Source organism: Quercus lobata, chromosome 8 (genome assembly GCF_001633185.2).
Source record: "Quercus lobata isolate SW786 chromosome 8, ValleyOak3.0 Primary Assembly, whole genome shotgun sequence".
Classification (NCBI taxonomy): Eukaryota; Viridiplantae; Streptophyta; class Magnoliopsida; order Fagales; family Fagaceae; genus Quercus; species Quercus lobata.
The window spans coordinates 33533937-33554475 of record NC_044911.1 but is presented as its reverse complement, the minus strand read 5'-3'; the positions used below and the strand labels follow the sequence as shown (position 1 = coordinate 33554475).

Below are 20539 nucleotides of genomic sequence, written 5' to 3'. Positions count from 1 at the left end.
TATCCCGGTTAGTCTTATATAGTTAACCTACCTAAAGTCGACATTGTTGTGCCCATCAGTTTTGATAAGTTCAAAGTGATAACTCTTTACTGACAAGGGCATCGATCCTAAGTACTGTTCGAAAGAAAAGACACCAGCACATCCATTCCCAAAATAATTATTGCAGAAAAGAAAGGATACATAAAATGAGATAAAATCATCTTTTATTAGATAAAAAAGTAGTACAATATACATAAAAGGGCTTAGACAAGCCTATATCAGAAGCTAATTATAAAAAAAAGGGGCACACGGGAATGGTGAATCCTCAATTTAGCTCCAACCGCAATAGCGGAAGTACGGATGGCATCGGCGATGGAAGAGAAGAAGAAGCGGAGGTGCCCGATCCATGACCTTGCTTTAGCAGCAACCAAGCAAGTCTGGATGGGACCGGCAGGGGAAGAGAAGAAGAGGCAAGGATACCAAAATCTCCATACTTGCTCTAACAGCAATCGAGCAAGTATTGCTCTAGCAGCAAATGAGCAAGTATGGATGGTACCGGAAATGGGAAGCCCAAACCCTCACATGCGTGGTACACAGTGCCGGATGAAAATTCCAGTGCTGTCACACCAAAAATCTAATGCGACCTCCACCTACTTCGGATTTTGGCTGAAGGAAGAAGAGACTCCTTTCTTGTCCTATCGAGGGGAAGAGATATCTTTAGCCTTTGTCTCCCTTGCCCTGACTGGGCCATTCTGAATCTCGGAGATACCCAAGGCTTTTGAAGAGGGTATGGTTCCTTTACCCTCACCCTAACCATGACCATTTTACTCCCTAAATCTCAGTCACACTCATAATGAGAACTTTGGGAACCTTTGGAGAGTTAGGAACCCTGAAAGCTCAAGGGTATGCAAATAAAAGGGAGTGACCTCCCAATGTGCGTCTTATATAGGAGGCAAACTTGGTGGCAATCAATTCACCCAAATCTCTAAGAAGGAATTACAAGTGAAATAAATCTCACTCAATTTCCAAAGTAGTCTTTAGCTGCAGGATTTATGTCTCCTCGTGAAGAGACCCTCATTTAAGCGTGCCTTGTGTACCGAAACGACAGGGACGCTGCTTGGATAAACTAAGAGAATGTCTCATAGTCAGGAACGCATCTTAGGAAAATGAAGAGGCTCTAGCATTAATGGAGGGCAAGACTTGGCAAGTCGTGACAGAGGCTCGACGTCACCAAAAGCCTCCTTTCCGTCTGAGGAGCCGGACAATAGGATTTTGAGGGGTTATTGTGGGGGGTAAAAGACCAATAGGCCCACGTTAATGTCTACACTGGACCAGGGGCCTAGCACAAGGAAAAATCCCTCCTCGGCCATGGGGAAAATCCTCCTCGGCATGGATATAGCCGAGGATGAGAGAGGTAACCTGCCATCGGTAGTAACACTCCATATCGTTCCACAAAGTAGGAAAAGCACAACACTAGAAAAGGAAAACGGAGAAAAGGGAAGTGTCTAAGGGAAAAGCTGTCATTATTGCATTCAGTGCCTTGTGCCTGACACGGCCATACTTCTTTGTCCTTACAACCACCCCTAACAACTAGAGGGAAAGGCTGATGGGACAAGCACCTACCCTAGGGACCCCATTCAGGAAGAAGGAAAATACTATAAAAAGGGAGTAAAGAGAGACAGAATAGGCGGGGCTAATACCCCCCAACACACCAGAGGTACCAGAAAAAGCTCATCGGATCGTGCCGAGGACCAATTCTCTCTAAAAAACTTGGTCCTTGAAGAACACCGTGATGACCGTTGTCCATACACTAAAGCCTAGCTCTTTGGTCCACTCTCTACAAATTCATTGTACAAGGCTCATTGGTCTAAAGTCCTATGCATCTTGGGCCTGGCTAGAAAAACGTGACCCTACAATTGGCGTCGTCTGTGGAAAGAGCTTGTGCATTAGCAAGTGCGACGACTAATCACGGTGGGATCAAGCTCCTTCCAGTAGGAGTCCATCAGGAAGACCATTGTGGTGGTGACTAGTGAGCCATGTACAATGAATTTGTAGAGAGTGGGCCAAAGAGTTAGGTTTTAGTGTATGGACAACGGTCATCACGGTGTTTTTAGGACTGAGTTTTTTAGAGAGGATTGGTCATCAGCACGATCTAATGAGCTTTTTTTGGTACCTCTGGTGTGTTGGGGGGGGGGGTCTTAGCCCTGCCCATTCTGTCTCTCTTTACTCCCTTTTTATAATAGTTTCCTTCTTTCTGAATGGGGTCCCTAGGGTAGGTGCTTGTCCCATCAGCCCTTCCCTCCAGTTGTTAGGAGTGGTTGTAAGGACAGAGAAGTATGGCCGTGTCAGGCACAAGATACTGAATGCAATAATGACAGCATTTCCCTTAGACACTTCCGTTTTCTCCATTGTCCTTTTCTACTTTTGTGTTTTTCCTACTCTGTGGAACGATATGGAGTGTTACTACCGATGGCAAGTTGCCTCTCTCATCCTCGACTATATCCATGCCAAGGAGGATTTTCCCCATGGCCGAGGAGGGATTTTTCCTTAGGTTGGGCCCCTGGCCCAGTGTAGACATCAACGTGGGCCTATTGGTCTTTTACCCCCCACAGTATTCATAGAACAAAAAATGTATTTGGTACCATATTTCAAATAATATATTTTTAGTGTGTAAAAAAACATAATTGTGTATTTGGTATGTGTGAGTTTTATTTTTAAAAAGCTGACAAGCACATGATTTTGTCTAATCAAGTGAGCCCCATGGTTTTCAACATATTTACAAAAGTGTCATTGAACAACATTTTTTTGATCTCTAAAAAAAAAAAAAAAAACAACGTTTTTTTTTTTAAATTGAAAATTGGTAAGAAGAGTTTTCTAAATTTAGTATTTATACACCCTAAAATGAGTAATATAACTTAAACATTCCAATAAAAAATACCCTTACCAAACACGTTGTTTTTTTGGGTCCACAATTTTAGTGTTTAAATACTGAAAATTATTATTTAAACACTTTTTTTTTTTAGAGAGTTTCAACCTATGGCGTCTGCTCCTGATGATAGCTCTTTATCATCAGACTAAGACACCAAAATAGGATCGACTATAAGACCACGACACTTTCATTTTCTTAAATGGATCCCTTTTTTTCTCTCTCAACTCATCATCTTCCCATCAAACAAATAGTTAATGTTTATACTATTAATAAATTTCCCATCGAATCCAAATTGCTTTAAATTTAGCAATCAATCCTTCTCTCTCTCTCACTCACAATTTTCATCTCCTTAACAAACAAATAGTTTTTCTCCCCATCAAAATAGTCAATTGCCTCCCCTTGAATTTAATACCCACTGATTTAATTTTTTTATATAAAGATTTTGAATTTCTTTCTCTCCACATCAAAAGTCACCAAATTACAACTAGAATTGGAAAGTACATTTGAGGTCAGTTTTTCTTTTTCTTCACTTGAACTTCTTTGTTTTTCTATTGCAATTTTATGGTTTGTACTAGATTTTTTTTTTCTTGGGGTTGTAAATACCATGTTTCTTTTTTCAATTTTCAATTGATAGTCTATTTCTTTGTATTCATGTTTACAATTTATCTTTACATAATATTTTACCCATTGAAATTGTTTATGTCTATAGAATTGGAATGTGTTTTATTGATTTAGTAAATGATCATTTGCCTCCCATTTGTTTATTTTATTTTTGGAATGGCTTTGTAATTTTTTAAATTAAACACTACTTAAATTCTTGCTAATTTTTTTTAATCTCATCTAAATCTATGCTAATTTTTAACTTCTTAGGATAACTTGGAAGAGGAAATAAAATATTATAATTGATAAGTATGGACTGTATGGTGTTCCTATTTTTCTTCGTATTTGGGATTATAACTTAGCTTTATATAGTTATTTTCATCAAATTTTCAACATATTACTATGTAAAGGTTTGTACTGTATTTTCTTTTCCGGGGTTATAAATACCATTTTTTTTTTCAATTTTCAATTGATAGTCTATTTCTTTGTATTCATGTTTACACATAATTGCATTTTACCCATTAAAATTTTGTGTGTCTAAAGAATTGGAATATGTTTTATTGATTTAGTACATGATCGCATTTGTTTATCTTATTTTTTGAATGGTTTTGTAAAATTTTTAAAATTAAATACGGCATAAATTCTTGCTAGTTTTCTTTTAATCTCATCTAAATCTATGCTAATTTCTAACATCTTAGGACAACTTGGAAGAGGAAACAAAATATTCTTATTGGTAGGTATGGATTGTATGGTGTTCATCTTTTTCTTTGTATTTGGGATTATAACTTAGCTTTATATGGTTATTTTCATTAATTTTTCGACAAATTATGATGTAAATTACATTAAGGAAGTCAGACATACTAAAGTTATATATATATATATATATATATATATAAAGATCTAATCTCTAATTCATACCATATATCTTCTTACACAAAAAAAAAATCTTACAATTTATAATTTTTAAGGAAATAACTTTGGGACGCTTACAATGTTGAACTATTGCATCCATTTCATGACTATGGACATACATGCAATATTGCTTTATGTTTTCTATGGTAATATTAATGTCCATTACTTTAGAATTAAAAAATTCTTTCAATTGAAGCATATACCTCGATGTGATCTCATTCTTAGAAAATTTTGCAACTTAATTCAAATCATGCTAACCAATAGATATTATATATATATATATATATATATATATATATATATATATATCCAACATGAATTAAATCATATTACCTTAGTTAGGCTAAATAAACTTATCTAATTCTCAAGAGAAAAAAAAAAAAAAAAAAATCTTATTTTGAGTTCAATTTGGCTATTATATGTTGCACTTCAATCCATCATACTTATTAAATATACAAAAATGTGATAGAAATAACATGAGAAATATGATAGAAAATCAACTAGGCATTTCTTTTGTACTTAAAAATATTCTTAACCTATGGCGTCCGCTCCTAATGATAGCTCTTTATCATTAGACCAATACACCAATCAGTTTTTAATATAGACAGGGATTGAACCCCAAATCTCTTATACAACCATCAGAGATTTTACCAGTTGAGCTAACTGGAACCTACCAAGAGTTAAAATAATTAATTTCTACTTACAATTTACCCTTTCTTTCATCTAATTGAAAAAGTAAAAAGAAAAAAACCATAAAATTCTCATTTATGAAGGAAATTACTTTCTCCATTAAAAAGTTTTCCCAAAAAAAAAAAATGAAAAGTCTCAAATTTCTCATAAACCTATATGGTACCCCAAAAGTCCTCTATTCAAACTTTGTACTTATGTTACCACATTCGATTTGATGAGTTTACACACACACACACACAACACAACTTACCAGTTATAAATACATTTTTCAATTACCAAAACATACAATATTAATGTCTCTTCCTCTTCCCTAACCTTTCCTCCTACAACACTTTTGTATCGTGTATACCTTTTTTCCCTTCCCCTACATTTTTTATTTTTTATTTTTTTTATTTATATATGTTTTCTTTTGATCTTTTTTAAAACCAATAAGCATAGTAGTTTTTTTTAATTATCACTACATATTTTTTTTTAAATCTACTATCAAAGGTACCTCTCTCTCTGTATCTCTCTCTTCGATTTCTCTATAATCTTGATCTTCTATTTGTTAAAATTTTAAAAATTTAGAAATTATCCTTGACTTTTTTTTTTTTTTTTTTTTTTGAGAAACGAAATTGTGCTTGACTTCATCTTGCTAGGTTCTTTTTTCATGATCATTGGTTTATATGTTGTGAGTTGGCTAAAACTGAAGACTTGGGAGAGATCAAACAAGATATAGTTGCTACATGAATATTTTAGAAAAACAAGAGTATTAACATATACAAAAACAAATATGGACATGTATAAACAATTATATCATGAATATGTTTGCTTTCCCCTACACCTTTTATGTTATTTATTGATTGACTAAAATCAACTACACATTTAGCTTCTTAGTTTTTCACATTTTTTTAAATTGTATGGAAAGGAAAAATAGAAATCAACATATGTTTTGGAGAGACAATTTTTTGTAATACTTGATTCTCATATATGAGTTTAGTGATTATCAAAATATAAATTGTTATAACATTGTTTAATAGTACTTATGTGATAAAATGGAAACGAAGTTTGAATAAATTGCTCAATAACTTCTCCAAAAATGCAAAATAATGTTAGCTTTCATATGAAATCATCAAAATTCATTTTCATGTTCTAATAAAAATTATACATTTTCCATTTTCTAATTCGGTTGTATTTTGATGCATATCTCACTCTATTATAACATATGTCATATATAATAATTGAAAATAAAGTGCAATAAGATTTTTTTTTTTAAAGAAAGTGCTGTATGTTTCCTTGCCAAAAAAATTTATGTATACAAAACAATCAAGATATAGACTTCTTTACTTAATTAGATAAAATATATTATATATATATATTATAATGTAATCACATTATTGTGAGATGAGTTCGAGACTATTACTTATAAGTCTCCTTAATTTTGTAAACAGATAATGGAGGAAGAAGGAAGGTTTGAAGCTGAAATTGCAGAGGTGCAAGCATGGTGGAACACCGAGAGGTTCAAGCTAACCAGGCGTCCATATTCGGCTAGAGATGTTGTGTCACTACGAGGAAACCTCAGACAAAGCTACGGCTCGAATGAAATGGCGAAAAAGCTATGGAGAACTCTCAAGAGCCACCAAGCCAATGGCACAGCCTCTAGGACTTTTGGTGCACTTGATCCAGTCCAGGTGACCATGATGGCCAAGCACTTGGACACCGTATATGTCTCTGGTTGGCAGTGCTCATCCACCCACACCTCCACCAATGAACCTGGTCCAGACCTTGCTGACTACCCCTATGACACTGTCCCAAACAAAGTGGAACATTTATTTTTTGCCCAACAATACCATGATAGAAAGCAAAGAGAAGCAAGAATGAGTATGAGCAGAGAAGAGAGAGCTCGAACTCCTTATATTGATTACTTGAAACCAATCATAGCTGATGGGGATACTGGATTTGGTGCCTACACAGCAACTGTTAAGCTTTGTAAGCTTTTTGTGGAACGTGGGGCAGCTGGAGTTCACATTGAAGACCAGTCCTCAGTGACCAAAAAATGTGGCCACATGGCTGGAAAAGTACTTGTTGCCACTAGTGAACACATCAATAGGCTAGTGGCTGCAAGGTTGCAATTTGATGTCATGGGGGTTGAGACAATTTTGGTGGCTAGGACTGATGCAGTCGCGGCTAATAATTTGATCCAAACTAATATTGACCCAAGAGATCATCAGTTCATTTTGGGTGTGACAAATCCAAACCTTAAGGGGAAAAGTTTGGCTACTCTTTTGGCAGAAGCAATGGCTGCTGGTAAAACAGGAGTTGAACTTCAATCTCTTGAAGACCAATGGATATCAATGGCACAGTTGAAGACATTCTCTGATTGTGTTGTGGATGCCATTAAGAATATGAACATTGGGGAGACTGAGAAGATAAGAAGAGTAAATGAGTGGACGAATTATTCTAGTTATGATAAATGTCTCTCAAATGAGCAAGCGCGCGAGGTTGCTGAGAGACTGGGGCTCAACAACCTGTTCTGGGACTGGGACTTGCCTAGAACCAGAGAAGGCTATTACAGGTTCAAAGGGTCTGTGATGGCAGCTGTTGTCCGTGGCTGGGCTTTTGCTCCACATGCTGATATTCTTTGGATGGAGACTGCAAGTCCTGACTTGGTAGAATGCACCGAGTTTGCTGAGGGGGTGAAATCCAAGCACCCGGAGATCATGCTGGCTTATAATCTTTCACCTTCTTTCAATTGGGATGCATCGGGAATGACCAATGAACAAATGAAGGAGTTCATTCCTATGATTGCCAAGTTGGGCTACTGTTGGCAGTTTATAACTCTGGCCGGTTTCCATGCCGATGCTCTTGTGACTGACACCTTTGCAAGGGATTATGCAAGGAGGGGAATGTTGGCTTATGTAGAGAGGATCCAGAGGGAGGAGAGGAACAATGGGGTTGACACACTTGCTCATCAAAAATGGTCTGGTGCAAACTACTATGATAAGTACCTCAAGACTGTCCAGGGAGGCATTTCTTCAACTGCTGCAATGGGCAAAGGCAAGTATCTAAATTCCTTCCATGTAAATGAACCTGAGTAAAATATGAAAGCACATTGCTAATGTTTCTTTTTATTTTTCATCTTTTTCCAGGTGTGACTGAGGAGCAATTCAAAGAAACATGGACTGGGCCAGGTGCTGTGGACACGGTTGATGGACCTCTTGTGGTTGCCAATGCAAGAATGTAAAAGAGCTACCTTATATATGTTGAGTTTGGTCTGGGAGCTGGGATTATTTCCCAGTTCCAAATTTTATATATATTCGAACTCATAAGAATAATGTGTTGCAATAATTTCATATAGGCAGTTGGTTCATTCTGGGAAATTTTGGGCAGCATGATGCTTATTTTTTCTTGTTTTAGCTCAAAGCAGTTGTCTGGGGTGAAATTTCTGTAATTTGGTTTAATTCCATATATATATATATATATATATATGTTTGAAATACTATCATTATTATGCATTTCAATTTCTTTCTCATATTTTGTGGATGTCTCTCGATGATTGCATGGAATCAATTTTCTGTATTGAAGTTGGATTCTGAGTTTGATCTAGAGTGGAAGGCAACGGGAAGTTCGTTCTTAAAACATTGAAAGAGGCAAAGTCCAGTATCTCTCAATATTTGTGAGTGCTAACTAATGCCTAAGCCTAAGCCCTTCTCGTTCTTTATAGGACCCTAAGGTCCATCTTGTTCTTTCTTTGGGGTTTAGCCCTATCTTTCTTTCTTTTAGAGAACTTAGCCCGTTAGCCACATCCATGTACTATTCTAGAGGCCCTAGGTCCATATTTTCTTCATTTGAGCCTTAAGCTAATTTCCATGTTTTCAAATGATATTAACCCCGTCTTCAGTTCTATGATAGATTCTCAAAATTTTAAGTTGATTTGATTTTGAATACATGAAGCTACATGTTTGGCCATAAATGAACAATGAAAAATGGGATGAAGAGAGATCATCAATTCTACTAACTTATACACTTTTCCTTTGTTCACCCCTTTGGACCTTTAAAATTATTTTTCCTAAAAATAACTCTGGTCAAGGATATTCCCACATTAAACGAAAAACACACCCAAAAAAAAGATGAACAAAGAAGACAAAATGACAATGAGAGATTCAAATAATGATGAATTAGTATCCTTAACGAAATTTTGACCCTCATTAAAATAATATTGACTTTTGATATCACTTCCTTCATATTTTTAATTTACTTTTATAAAATTTTATTTTATTTTCTTTTTGAAACCTATAAAATTTTATTTATTGGATTTGACAGTATATTGAGTGTAAAATCATATTAAAATTTTAATAATGTGGTCCCAAATACATTTTGATTTATAATATTTAATGTGAACCATCAAATGATGAGAATCATGGATATGAATATAGATGCAATTTGTTATTATTATTATTATTATTTTTATATAATCAACTCAACATAAATTTATTCAACTAGTCATTCAAAGTCTATCCAAACTAAAATAAAAAATTAAAAAAAAAAAAAAAGCCTAACTTTCTTATCTAAGATATGCGTAAAAGCATTCGCATACCTATAACATGAAAGAAGGCTGAACGATGAAAAAAATTAACATAATACAAAATGTCTTTTACCAAATGACCATAAGTAAAATGGAGCGAATCTCCATGATGGAGAAAATTGATGAAAATTTAAAAGTTACCTTTGAACCTCTTTGAAAATTTTAATATCACAAAATTTTCCACAACTATCCTAAGTTATAGATTTGTAGTTGTGACGATTACTTATTATTATTACATGGACTCAACATTTTTAAAAACTATTTAAAAATAATAATTAACTATTTTTAGAAACTATCTTTAAAAATTTCCTATAGGAAAAAAAATGAATTAACTATTATTCCCAAAAAATAAAAAATAAAAACCCCTAAAAATACATTTTATCACGATCCATTAATAAATACGGCTAGTTTATACAAGGCTTTCCTGTGTAGCGTTTTAATAGGCAGGCCTCTTCTCTGTCTCTCTCTCTGTCTGATTGGCTTTTGCGGTGCGACTAAAGATCCAGTATCGCTTTCTCTCTCTCTCTCTCCCTCTCTCTACAAGACGATTCAGAGGTTAGGTTTTTCTACAAATTGTCAACGCGTTAGCAGCAGGTAATGAATCTTCAACCTTTTTGACTTTACAGTTTTCTTCTTGTAATTTTCAAATCTCTTTTTTGCAATTCAGTATTTTGGTACTTTTTTATTTTTTTAAAGGTTATATAGTTCTCGGTCTTCGTTCAATTATTCAATATTATAATTTGTTAGATTTGACTAATTATACTTTAGATTTAATAAAAGAGAATGATAAACTCACCTGAACATTTACTAATCAGTTGTATTTGTTAGATTTGCATTTGGATTTGAGGATCAAATTCAAGAGATTCACTTGATATAAATTTTAACAAAGGATGATGGATTTTGAGTTTTGAGGATTTTGCTCCAACAAAAAACACAAATTTTATGTATATTTTACACTTAAAAATCATTTCAAATCTACATATTTCGTAACGCTTAAAAATCCATCTATTGATTTGAACAAATATAAACAATTTTTCGTTTTAAGATTCAATTCTTCCTGTCCCATTAGTCCATGATTTTCGCATAAATGGTTGCTTGTTATAGTATCATAATACGCGGTTTGGATTTTGTCTCTAATATGTAGTGTACTTCTCATTTCGAGATAAAAGTTCCACACATTGTGATTTAATTTATCAGTGATGGTTGATGGAGGGTCAATCTTGTCCTACCTGTAAGTAAAGGGCGGAATGAATCCACTCGATAACTATTGGATTCCAAAATTTAAAATTTTCTTATTGTAGATAGCAATTTGGAATTTGTTCAGTTTAGGGCGGGGGACAACAACCTTCCTTTCATTCCTTCAATCTATAATGCTTAGATCTGGGGAGACAGGAAATCCTTTATATATACTCATCAAAAAATACAAATAAATCCTTTGCATATCATTTAGTTCTTTGGTAGGTTTCACTATCCATAAATAAACCCTATATTCAGGTCGTTGGCTCGTTGTTTCAGTCTCTTATTTACGAATCTGGGTTTTTATCGTGCAATGAGGAAATAAAGTTGCAGTGACTGCTCGCTAGTTTAATCTAGATAGTGAGCGAAATCCCATTTTTCATTTGATTGAGAAGATAAATTGTTGGAAAATCATTGTTGGTTGTCAGAATGGTCTCCTTGTGATCTAATCATCACATTTTAGGATCTTGAACGGTAGGGTATAAAATGCATTGTCCTCTACCTTTGTCTGGCACATCTTTTGTGTGTATAAATGATGGTAGATATGTCAAATGCATTTTCAATTGTTTTTAGCATGTAGGAGAGCCACTGAATGAATTTGTAAAACTAGAATTTTTTGTTCATAGCATGTAGGACAACCACTAAATGAATTTGTGATATTAGCAGTGCACACACGGAATCTTGTGCTTACATTGTGTTTGACTTCCTTGGTCTCAGTTGGAACAAATTTCCTTTGTAGTAATGAAGTGGTATTCTCAAGGACAAATGAACTGATTTGAAAACAGGATATGAAAGTTTGCGAATTCCAGTGTGATGCTATTAAATTTGTAATTTGTTTTATGCTCTTAGTTCCAGTTTTTTGCTGTGTTTTCCTTATATTCTACCAGGAACTTGCCATTTTAAATCATGTTTATAAAACACTGACCATTTGCTGTATCTGCAACTGTCCAGTTTATGGCTCTCTCTCTCTCTCTCTCTCTCTCTCTCTCACACACACACACACGAGCACACGCACACGCACACACACATAAGTGTGCTTTATACGTAATGACTACGAACTCATATACCCACACGCAATGCCTTTTATTAACCCATTATCTATTGACTCTGCTAAGTAATATCTTACTGCATTTGTGCTAGTATTAAGCTTTTACTGTGGTTGGATTTCCACCATTAAGAGCTATCATGCAAAAGTAGACATGGACACAGCTCAATGCTCAGCCAGGCAGCCCAAGGTGCTTTTGATTGCCTTGAACTTTTTACAACTGAGGTGATTTTGGTTCACAGGATTCACTCAAGAGATATATATATATATATATATATGCACTCACTGGAAAAAAAAGATATAGAGGAATTTACTTTCTCATCTCTTTTTCATTGTATACTTCAATGCACACTAATCTGTCTGTGTATGTATGTATGTATTGATTTTAAGTCCTTTTAGGTGTTCATGGGTTTAAAAAATTATTTGAATTAAATTCATCTGTAAAACACATTATCAAATGAGAATGGTTCTGAGAATCTCGGAAGAAGTTGTAAGAACATTCCATTCTAGAATAGAAATTAGAAAAGAAAGTCATAGATTTTTGGCAATATATCAGTATGCTTCATCTATTTAGTACTCTGTAGATTGATGTATTTAACATCTTTGTGTACGTAAGGCCATTGAACAAAGCTGAGATTGTGCCCTTGATTGTTGTTATGTCCTTGTACAAGTATTAAGTAAATTGAAGGAAGGCCAGGACTAAGAACTTTGTTGATGGTTAGGGAAAGAAGATGGAAGACGATTCAGACGTAGATAGAAAGTGTAGAAAGTCTCGACACTTTCTGGATAGTTTATTCACTTCATTGAACTCTTGGATAAAGTAAATTATAAGATATTGAGGAGAACTTTTACATAAAAAAGATCTCAAAGATGGAGGACAATTAGATTGGATGGAGAGATTATAGTTGAAGAACTGATGCAACTAGATAACATGGAGAGGTGGTGAAAGCTAGAACATTGTGAGCTTGCTGGACATGCTTCAGAGAGAATGTTCAGTCTTGCAAGATTTTCCATGAGTTCATGTTTCCAGGAGTAGTTTTTTTCCCTTCAGATTTAATTTTTAGGATTAATTCCCTCTACTATTGATATAACAAAGTAGAATTTCAGAAGTTTTGTCAATGCTTTCTGTTGCCCTAATTTTGCTTCAATTTCTCAATGAGCTCTAGTTCAAATTGCATTTCCTCATCTCACAAGAATAGGTAGAGGGGACAGTCATGAACTTAAAACCCACTGGATATGTCTATAACTAACTAACTAACTAACAACAACAAAAAATCTATCAATTTTAACCCCAGAGTTCTGTGGTTGCCCTGCATCAATTGGTTGATTTGACAGAGTTTCAGATACCAGTTTTGTTTGTTTTGTAATGCTCTAAGTCTACTGATTAAGATATAGACTCATGCCACAGCTAACCCTGGATTACACTGTAAAAGGAGCTGTTTTTCTTGCAGTCCCCCCACCCCCTTCTTTTCTTTTCCTTTCCTTGTGTATGTGGAGTTTTTGTATAATCATTTTTCATTTTTTATGCTAATTTACTAGCGGTTAGGGGAAGAAAAATTGAAACTTACCTCAAGAGGGTGCCGTCCATCAAACCTGACTTGAGTTCTTTAGCAGTTGATATTCTTTCCTAAATTTGCCTGAAATCAATAGTTGAATATATGGTTTTTGAATTGTTTAACTCACCCAAAGCAAAGAAAAAAAATATGGATGGTGAGCCTGGAGAGGCTTGCAAAAATGCTAGATTTCTTTATGTCTTTGTCACAACCCCTCCCCCCAACCAAAAAGGAAGCACAGAGAGAAATAAGCAAAATAAAAAATTCTTCCATTATTTGTGTATATGTAATGTCAAAAGAACTGGTATACAGAGATGCAATTAAATTGAAAAGGAAAGAAAGAAACCATTACACAATGTAATGGTTGTAATCTTATTGGTTTCTGTATGTATAATCGTGTATATACGGGGAAGTTGGTAAGAAAGAGCGAGCAGATACAAGTTCACTTTCCTTTGTTCCATGGTTTAAGAATAGAGAGCACGATGATGATTGCAATAACCAGGAGCAATATAATGGCGAACATCATGCACTTTCTAGACTTCCTTTGCAAAGTCTTTGCAGCTTGGAGAGCATCTGTACCCGACTTTACATGGTCCACTGCATTAGTCACCTGTATCCAACGATTCAAATAATAGTAGAAAGCATTACTATAACCCAAAATGGGAGGAACATGGCATTATAATAGCAGGACAACGCATTAAGTACCGTCTTAAGCACTAAGTGAACAATGTCACCCAATACGCCATGCAATGATCAGAAATGAGAAGTTCATGAACGTCTTAAAGTTATGGTCTCGTTTAGTGGAATCTTTTTGGTCAAAACTTTTGCAGATTTGCCATGATTTGTGACCATTACCCTATGACCCTGTTCTCTTGCGGGCTGGGTTGCGTCTCCATATGTGAGGGCAACAAAAAAATGGCGCATTACTGCATTATGAGACAAGTTTTTGTTTCACTTACCCAAGAAAAAATGAAAAGGTTTTTATTTTAACTATCTTTCTTCGCTGTGTTCAGTTCTCAAAATGAAATAATCTTAGGGAAATGAAAGAGAAAACCAAGCCTCTTACGTTTTCTTTCCTTCTTTTATTTGGGATCAGTATTTTGTATTAAGGTTAAATACTGACACAATGACTATAAATTTTAAGCATGGCAAATTAGAGTCTGCAACAATTTACATAAAAACTACAAGTTGAGAAAAAAAATATTTTAATACTAGTAACAAGACCATTGTGATGTGTATAATAATGATGGTAATATCAATCTTCTAGGTAAATATAGAAAAGTTAAACAGAGATGTTGAAACAACAGGAGTGCAGTATAAGTCTGCTAAAAACCATGTATATTTGGGTACTTGGAACAGTAAGACTATTGTGATTTGTATAATTATGATAATATTTATACTCAGAAGTGCAGTACTAGTATGATACATCAAAAACCAAAGACTAGTTGAACATCAAGGGTTCATTCAAAATAACAAAACCTAGTAGGTGATGACAACCCCTTCTTGCCAGACTGGTAATATTCAAAGTATTTAAAAGCAACACCTCTCTCTCTCTCTCTCTTCTCCTTTTTATTTATTTATTTTTGGTAATTTTATTTTTCCGTAGCACCTGATTTTAGCAAGGCAGTAGATGCAAGAGAGCTCAAGAAAAACGAAAGATACCAAGACAAGTAAATCTCAGATGGATTTTTTTAAAATATAGATTAGTCAGTTAAAAATTTTGGGGGATAACATTATCTTGGTTTCACCCTCTTGTAGAAAACAAGAAACAAAAACACACGCACACAAGAAAGAAGAAGAAGATATAATCATTGAAAAATAACATGTCGCCAGCAAAGGCCAAATCAAACTTCCTATTTATGAAAACTGTATTTAGAGGAGTACCAAATCCTTCGTCCACAAAGCACACCACCAACATCAAACCAACTTCAAAAAATAAACAAATAAACAAATTAATAAAAGACACAACAAAGATGTAAGAGGCGCTGCTGACACAGGCAGAGTAAAATCATGGACAAGTTCGGAAACCAACTCTACTATATTACATGGACAAGAAACAAAACGGGGTAGACTCAAGCACCGTTGCTACTCTTCCAAGGTTGGATGACACCGACAACTATAACGGCAACTATTACTAAGAGAATAATAATGGCAATGCACATCCATTTTCTGGAGTTCTTCTGGAGTTTCTTTGCATTTTGAAGTACAGTTGTCCCTCTTTGGACATGATCGACTGCAGTTGTAACCTGGACAAGGTTCCCATTAACACCCAATACCAAGCAATACATATTCTTCGATTATACATATACATGCACAGACCCACATGCTTGATGATGTAGAAGCAGAAACAAACCTGATTTTCGATGTTATCTAATATCTCTCCTTGAGCCTCGACTAAGACCGCCATATCAAGGTAAATCTGACAAATTATTTTGACATTGTATTAGAAATCTGATTTCACGTAGTGTATTATATATACTTCAACTGTAGATATACCTGATGCAAGTCAAGCAGCTTTTTCTCAATTTCTTTTACAACATCATGTCTCTCCTGAATTTCTTCAACGGTGTTTAGCACCTGCAACCATGGCCCAAAAAATAATTAATGGGCCTTTTTAACCCCCTTTTGTCTTTTGTTTCTTCTCCTTGTGCCCTTTAAGCATAATAAAGCTATAATGTAGTCAAGAAGGTTGTGGGAAAATTCTCCTTATAACCGGAATTAAGCTGCAAATATATAAGTAAGCTTGTCCAGTCCTCAATATGCAACTTGCAGGCCTGGGCAATTCACGTAAACACTCTTTGGGTGGGTGGTGGGTTTTGGGGACGCAGGGGAAGGGTCATTCATCCAAATCTCTTTTTTCAAGACAAGTTTCTGTTCTATCCACTGAGATATTATTAGCATGATGAAGTGATTAAGATACAAATTCAAACAAATATTAAAGTTTTCATCAGTAGGTATATAATCAGACTGGTCGAAGGAGGCAGGATTATTTAACTGCGGACCTAAATAATCCATTTGATGGGAAATTATTAGTAACCTAGATCAGAACATGGCAATAAACTCTGTAGTTAGATTGCCATGTTAGCCAAATACTATTCCAACACTCTGTTCATTCTATCATTGATTACTAGCAAAATGGAGTTCAACAAGAAACATGCTTCCCATTGCTCCATCACGAATTCCAAGTCATGCACTTGAATATTCTACCTTTTCATATGGCAAACTGACCTCAACATAACTTAAACACTGGCAGTTTTTTTGATAAGTAAACATTGGCATTATTTATGATCTTATTTAAAACACAAAATACAACAAACCCATTCCAGGATGTGCTTGTTAAATAATCAATGTCATTTCTTGTGTTTATGATTTTAAAGTTCAGTAAAAGAAGCAATGACAATGTAAGATGCCTCCAAAAATAATTATCAGTCGTGGGCTATAACTAAAGTGGAAAACAGAAGGAAATCTATTCAATATATTTCATGTTAGATATCAAAAAGAGCACACCTGTCCTCGTCCTGCTTCTTGCATTGCCTTCTGAAAGATTTGCTCACTATTTCCAGTTTCTATCAGGTGGTCAATTGTCTACAAAAGTCATTACAATTTGACCAATTAAAATAATATCCAAATTTATCAATCCTCAAAGCACAATAGAAGGATTCAGGCTCACCTCATCATCTGGTCTGGTTCCTGTGACTGCTCAATCAAATCATACAAGCACAAAAACGTATAAAAACATTATCACCAACTCAAAAAAGCAATGATAGTACTATAACACCATTACTTTAACATGTAACTCATAATTTTGTCACTTTGCATCTTTCATATTGCAGGCAGAAGTTTTCTAACCTGTCATGACTCTTCTCTCCACAACCTCGCGATATTCATCTTGGATCCTCTGCCTAAGGGTCTGAAATGTACCATACAAATGAGAAGACAGTGGAAACTAAAATCAACATTAACAATCATAAGATGTAGTCATGCCTGGAACTCTGTCATTAGCTCCTTGAACTTCTTCATCAAGGCACTGTCATTCAAAATTAATTTTAAGTTAATTTGCTAGATTATCTAAAGAAAGGAATTCAGAAGCACTCTAAGAGTTAAATATTTGCACTCGTGCCGGACTTTGTCATATTCATCCTTGCTCTGTCTACACCGGTTCCCTTTTCACATCCAGGCTTTTGTCGATTGGAAACGTTCTGGAAATAATGAAGAGTCAGTAACCTTAAAGAGGGTAATGACCCTCAGAAGAAACTAGCAGATTTAGACACTATTGATCAAGGTATTACATCTTTGCTAATGGCTTCTAGTTTTCCTTTCACATTTCGTGCAATCTTTCCCACTTCATCAATATCTTTCTCCATCCGCTTTTTAATAGCTGAATATAGTTTAACAGTAAGTGTTGTTATGAGTATAATTCTACAAAACAAGCTCAAAGATGAATTAGATACTCAAAACTGGTAAACTTAATGCATCTTGTAGAAGTTATTAAGAGTTTTCCACAAGTTAAAATCAATTGGCTAAGTCAGTTGGCATAGACAAGATTTTGTAAAACAAATCCACAGGGGACCCTGAAGGCATGGATTCTAACAAAATCTTCTTGCCAATTTTCTGCCAATGCTTTATTTCTTTGTGCCACAGTTCAGGCTTTCAAAATATCAATCTGTGCTTTGGCCAATATTGAATGAACATTATCAACTACCTGCCTATGTTGGTTCAAACTTAGCCATGCAACTTACTCATAGCCAGCTTTTGATAAAATGATAATAAGGTGACATTTTGTTCCAAATACAAGCCTTTCAATTGTAAGGAATATAGGAAATATTGTTACCTTTCATGGCAGATGCTTTTGTAACAGCCTTCGATTCCTCATTAGCATCCTGTACAAAAGTTTCACATTCTGTTTTTAAAGTACTATCTAAGAGATTCTCTAGTTAAACCATTGTGCCATTTGGAACAGAAACCATCCTGTTGGCCATCCAGGTAGAAGGCCAGTCACTAGGATCAGTATCTGATCCAACAAAATTTGAAATAATTACAAAATCATCTAGAGTTTTTAATCAAATTTCCAAAATTGTTTCTGACATTTATCTTGTCCTTCTTAATCCTGTTACAGTTCTCCTAATTATATCATGAGCAGGGCGGCTTTACTAGAAGTTGAAGAACTGAACTTGATGCCTACCGGAAAGGCTTTCCAGCTTAACCTTTGCTCTGGATGACAAATATTAGGTGCTACTACTATTCCTATTAGGAGCCATAGAGATCAAGTAATAAAACTATAGAATTCATCACGTGTGAACTCTAGTGCTAGACCAAAATGAAAGATTTAGAAAACCAAAACCAAAAGGTTTCACACCACAGCACATGCAACACATTTACTAACTAAAAGGCAATGAAATTTTACATGAATCAGATCTCATTTTCAGAAACATTGCTTATATACTTCTCAATAGAAAACCCAAATAGAATTTTACCCTGGGAGAGAATCAACATACCTTCAGTTGTTTAAGAAACCCGGAGAGCTTCTCCACCTGTTTCTCAGTCTCTTGTATCTAATAACAAAGAACAGCAAGAAAAGGAGGGGGGGGGGGTGTTGGGGAGGGGGGGAGTAACTTGTTAGAAAGCAAAATCTAATTGAAGATAACAGTGCTAGATTTTTTTTTCCCTGCTGGAAAATAATAGAAGTAGAAAGAGAATCACATGCAAATTTGATTTCTCTTGCCCTGCCTGACTAATGTAAACTATTAAAAAATGTTCACTAAAAATCAAATCAAATTCAACATTATCAAATGTGATGGATTTCCATTTCTCATCTAAGCTTTGCAAAAGGAAATAGATCATCATAGATAGGACATACCTGCTTATTGAAAGCTCCCATTCCCAAATCAGGATTGCTCCCAGGAACACGCATTCCCATTTCGATATCATTTTCTCTGGAAGGCTGACCTTTGGCATCACTAACAAATGAATCCTAAACCACAACAAAAGCATGCAAAAATGAAAATTCTTTAACATTTGACCTGAAAGAAAAAAGCTCTGCATATTTAACTCTGAATCAACAATTAAATTACCCAAACGAAAAAACTCAAAAGTTTCAAAATTAAGCAGTCTCTTCTCTCCCATCCAATTCAATTCAATCTCTAAACTTTTCAAGAGAATAAGTTTCTGAAGTCTTAGATAATGGTGCTATGATAGTCAAATAAATTACTCACATACATAAATTTTTTTTTGATTAGTGCCATTAGCTCAGTTTGGTTGCCAATTCAAGTTAGAGAATTTTATCAATGAAGAAAACCACATAAACCCAAAGTGGTGTAGATATATAAGCCATCTAATTGTAAATAATTCTTAAATCCCAAGTGGGTATTCCCTAAAAGGCTCAATTTTACATGGAACTCACAGATAAAGGCATCTTAGACTATAAATTCATCATCATAAAACAGAGTGTCAAATCCAACATAGACAACACCAATCTTGCAGTCGTACACAGAGCAGAAAAAACCAACCCAAATAGCAAAATCATCACTTTTAATATCCCAGTCATTGAAAAGGATTGGTTAACATAAAGACAGTGATTTCAATCCACTAGTATACAAAACAATCACATATACACACATAAATGACAAAAGTTGAAAAGAAGTGAGAAACACAAGTACCGTAAGAAGGTCGTTCATCTTGAAAATCACAGATTCAGAGTTAGAGGAGAGAGAGAGAGCAAGAAAATTTTCAACGAACAGGAAAGACAAGGAGCATAGGAGCTTTGTGTTAACTTTTTTTTTTTTTTTTTTAAGAAATTGTTTAACTTAATAATACTATAATCTATATATATATATATATATAAAACCGAAGCTTTTGAAGCTCCCACAATTTTCCACGTCACTATTTTTTTTTTTAAATTCTTTTTATTTTATTTATTTAAGTTTAATTTTTTTTAAAGAAAAATAACCCGACTATTCTAAAAAAACCTACTCTTTAAAAAACCGTGAACTCTGCCTGCTCTTCTCTCTACCTCTATCACAATCCAGGCCAGG

The 20539-nt window shown here is 34.7% G+C and overlaps 2 protein-coding genes and 1 long non-coding RNA gene across 5 annotated transcripts; 2 read left to right on the top strand and 1 right to left on the bottom strand.

The window, feature by feature from the left end:
• The first annotated feature begins 3184 nt into the window (after nucleotides 1–3184).
• Nucleotides 3185–8545, top strand: LOC115957859 (isocitrate lyase-like). Of its 2 annotated transcripts, XM_031076198.1 has the most exons (4): nucleotides 3185–3416; nucleotides 4207–4241; nucleotides 6541–8146; nucleotides 8239–8545. In XM_031076198.1, the coding sequence occupies exons 3-4, from the start codon at nucleotides 6544–6546 to the stop codon at nucleotides 8331–8333; spliced, it is 1698 nt and encodes a 565-aa protein (XP_030932058.1). In that variant the 5' UTR covers nucleotides 3185–3416; nucleotides 4207–4241; nucleotides 6541–6543; the 3' UTR covers nucleotides 8334–8545. The 2 variants fall into 2 exon arrangements, with proteins under 2 accessions (XP_030932058.1, XP_030932056.1); XM_031076196.1 differs by lacking the exon at nucleotides 4207–4241.
• A 1551-nt stretch (nucleotides 8546–10096) lies between these two features.
• LOC115958512 lies at nucleotides 10097–13074 on the top strand. The gene is made up of 2 exons (XR_004084549.1): nucleotides 10097–10268; nucleotides 12678–13074. It is a non-coding gene; the product is annotated as an uncharacterized LOC115958512 (long non-coding RNA).
• Nucleotides 13075–13756: 682 nt separating this feature from the next.
• LOC115954623 (syntaxin-132-like) lies at nucleotides 13757–20290 on the bottom strand. Of its 2 annotated transcripts, none has more exons than XM_031072535.1 (13): nucleotides 20165–20290; nucleotides 19366–19479; nucleotides 19004–19060; nucleotides 18340–18388; nucleotides 17798–17886; nucleotides 17634–17707; nucleotides 17493–17535; nucleotides 17358–17418; nucleotides 17179–17204; nucleotides 17016–17093; nucleotides 16005–16085; nucleotides 15862–15927; nucleotides 13757–14118 (listed from the first exon to the last, which is right to left on the bottom strand). In XM_031072535.1, the coding sequence occupies exons 1-13, from the start codon at nucleotides 20180–20182 to the stop codon at nucleotides 13951–13953; spliced, it is 924 nt and encodes a 307-aa protein (XP_030928395.1). In that variant the 5' UTR covers nucleotides 20183–20290; the 3' UTR covers nucleotides 13757–13950. The 2 variants fall into 2 exon arrangements, with proteins under 2 accessions (XP_030928395.1, XP_030928394.1); XM_031072534.1 differs by lacking the exon at nucleotides 13757–14118 and adding an exon at nucleotides 15296–15754.
• Between the last annotated feature and the right edge of the window lie 249 nt (nucleotides 20291–20539).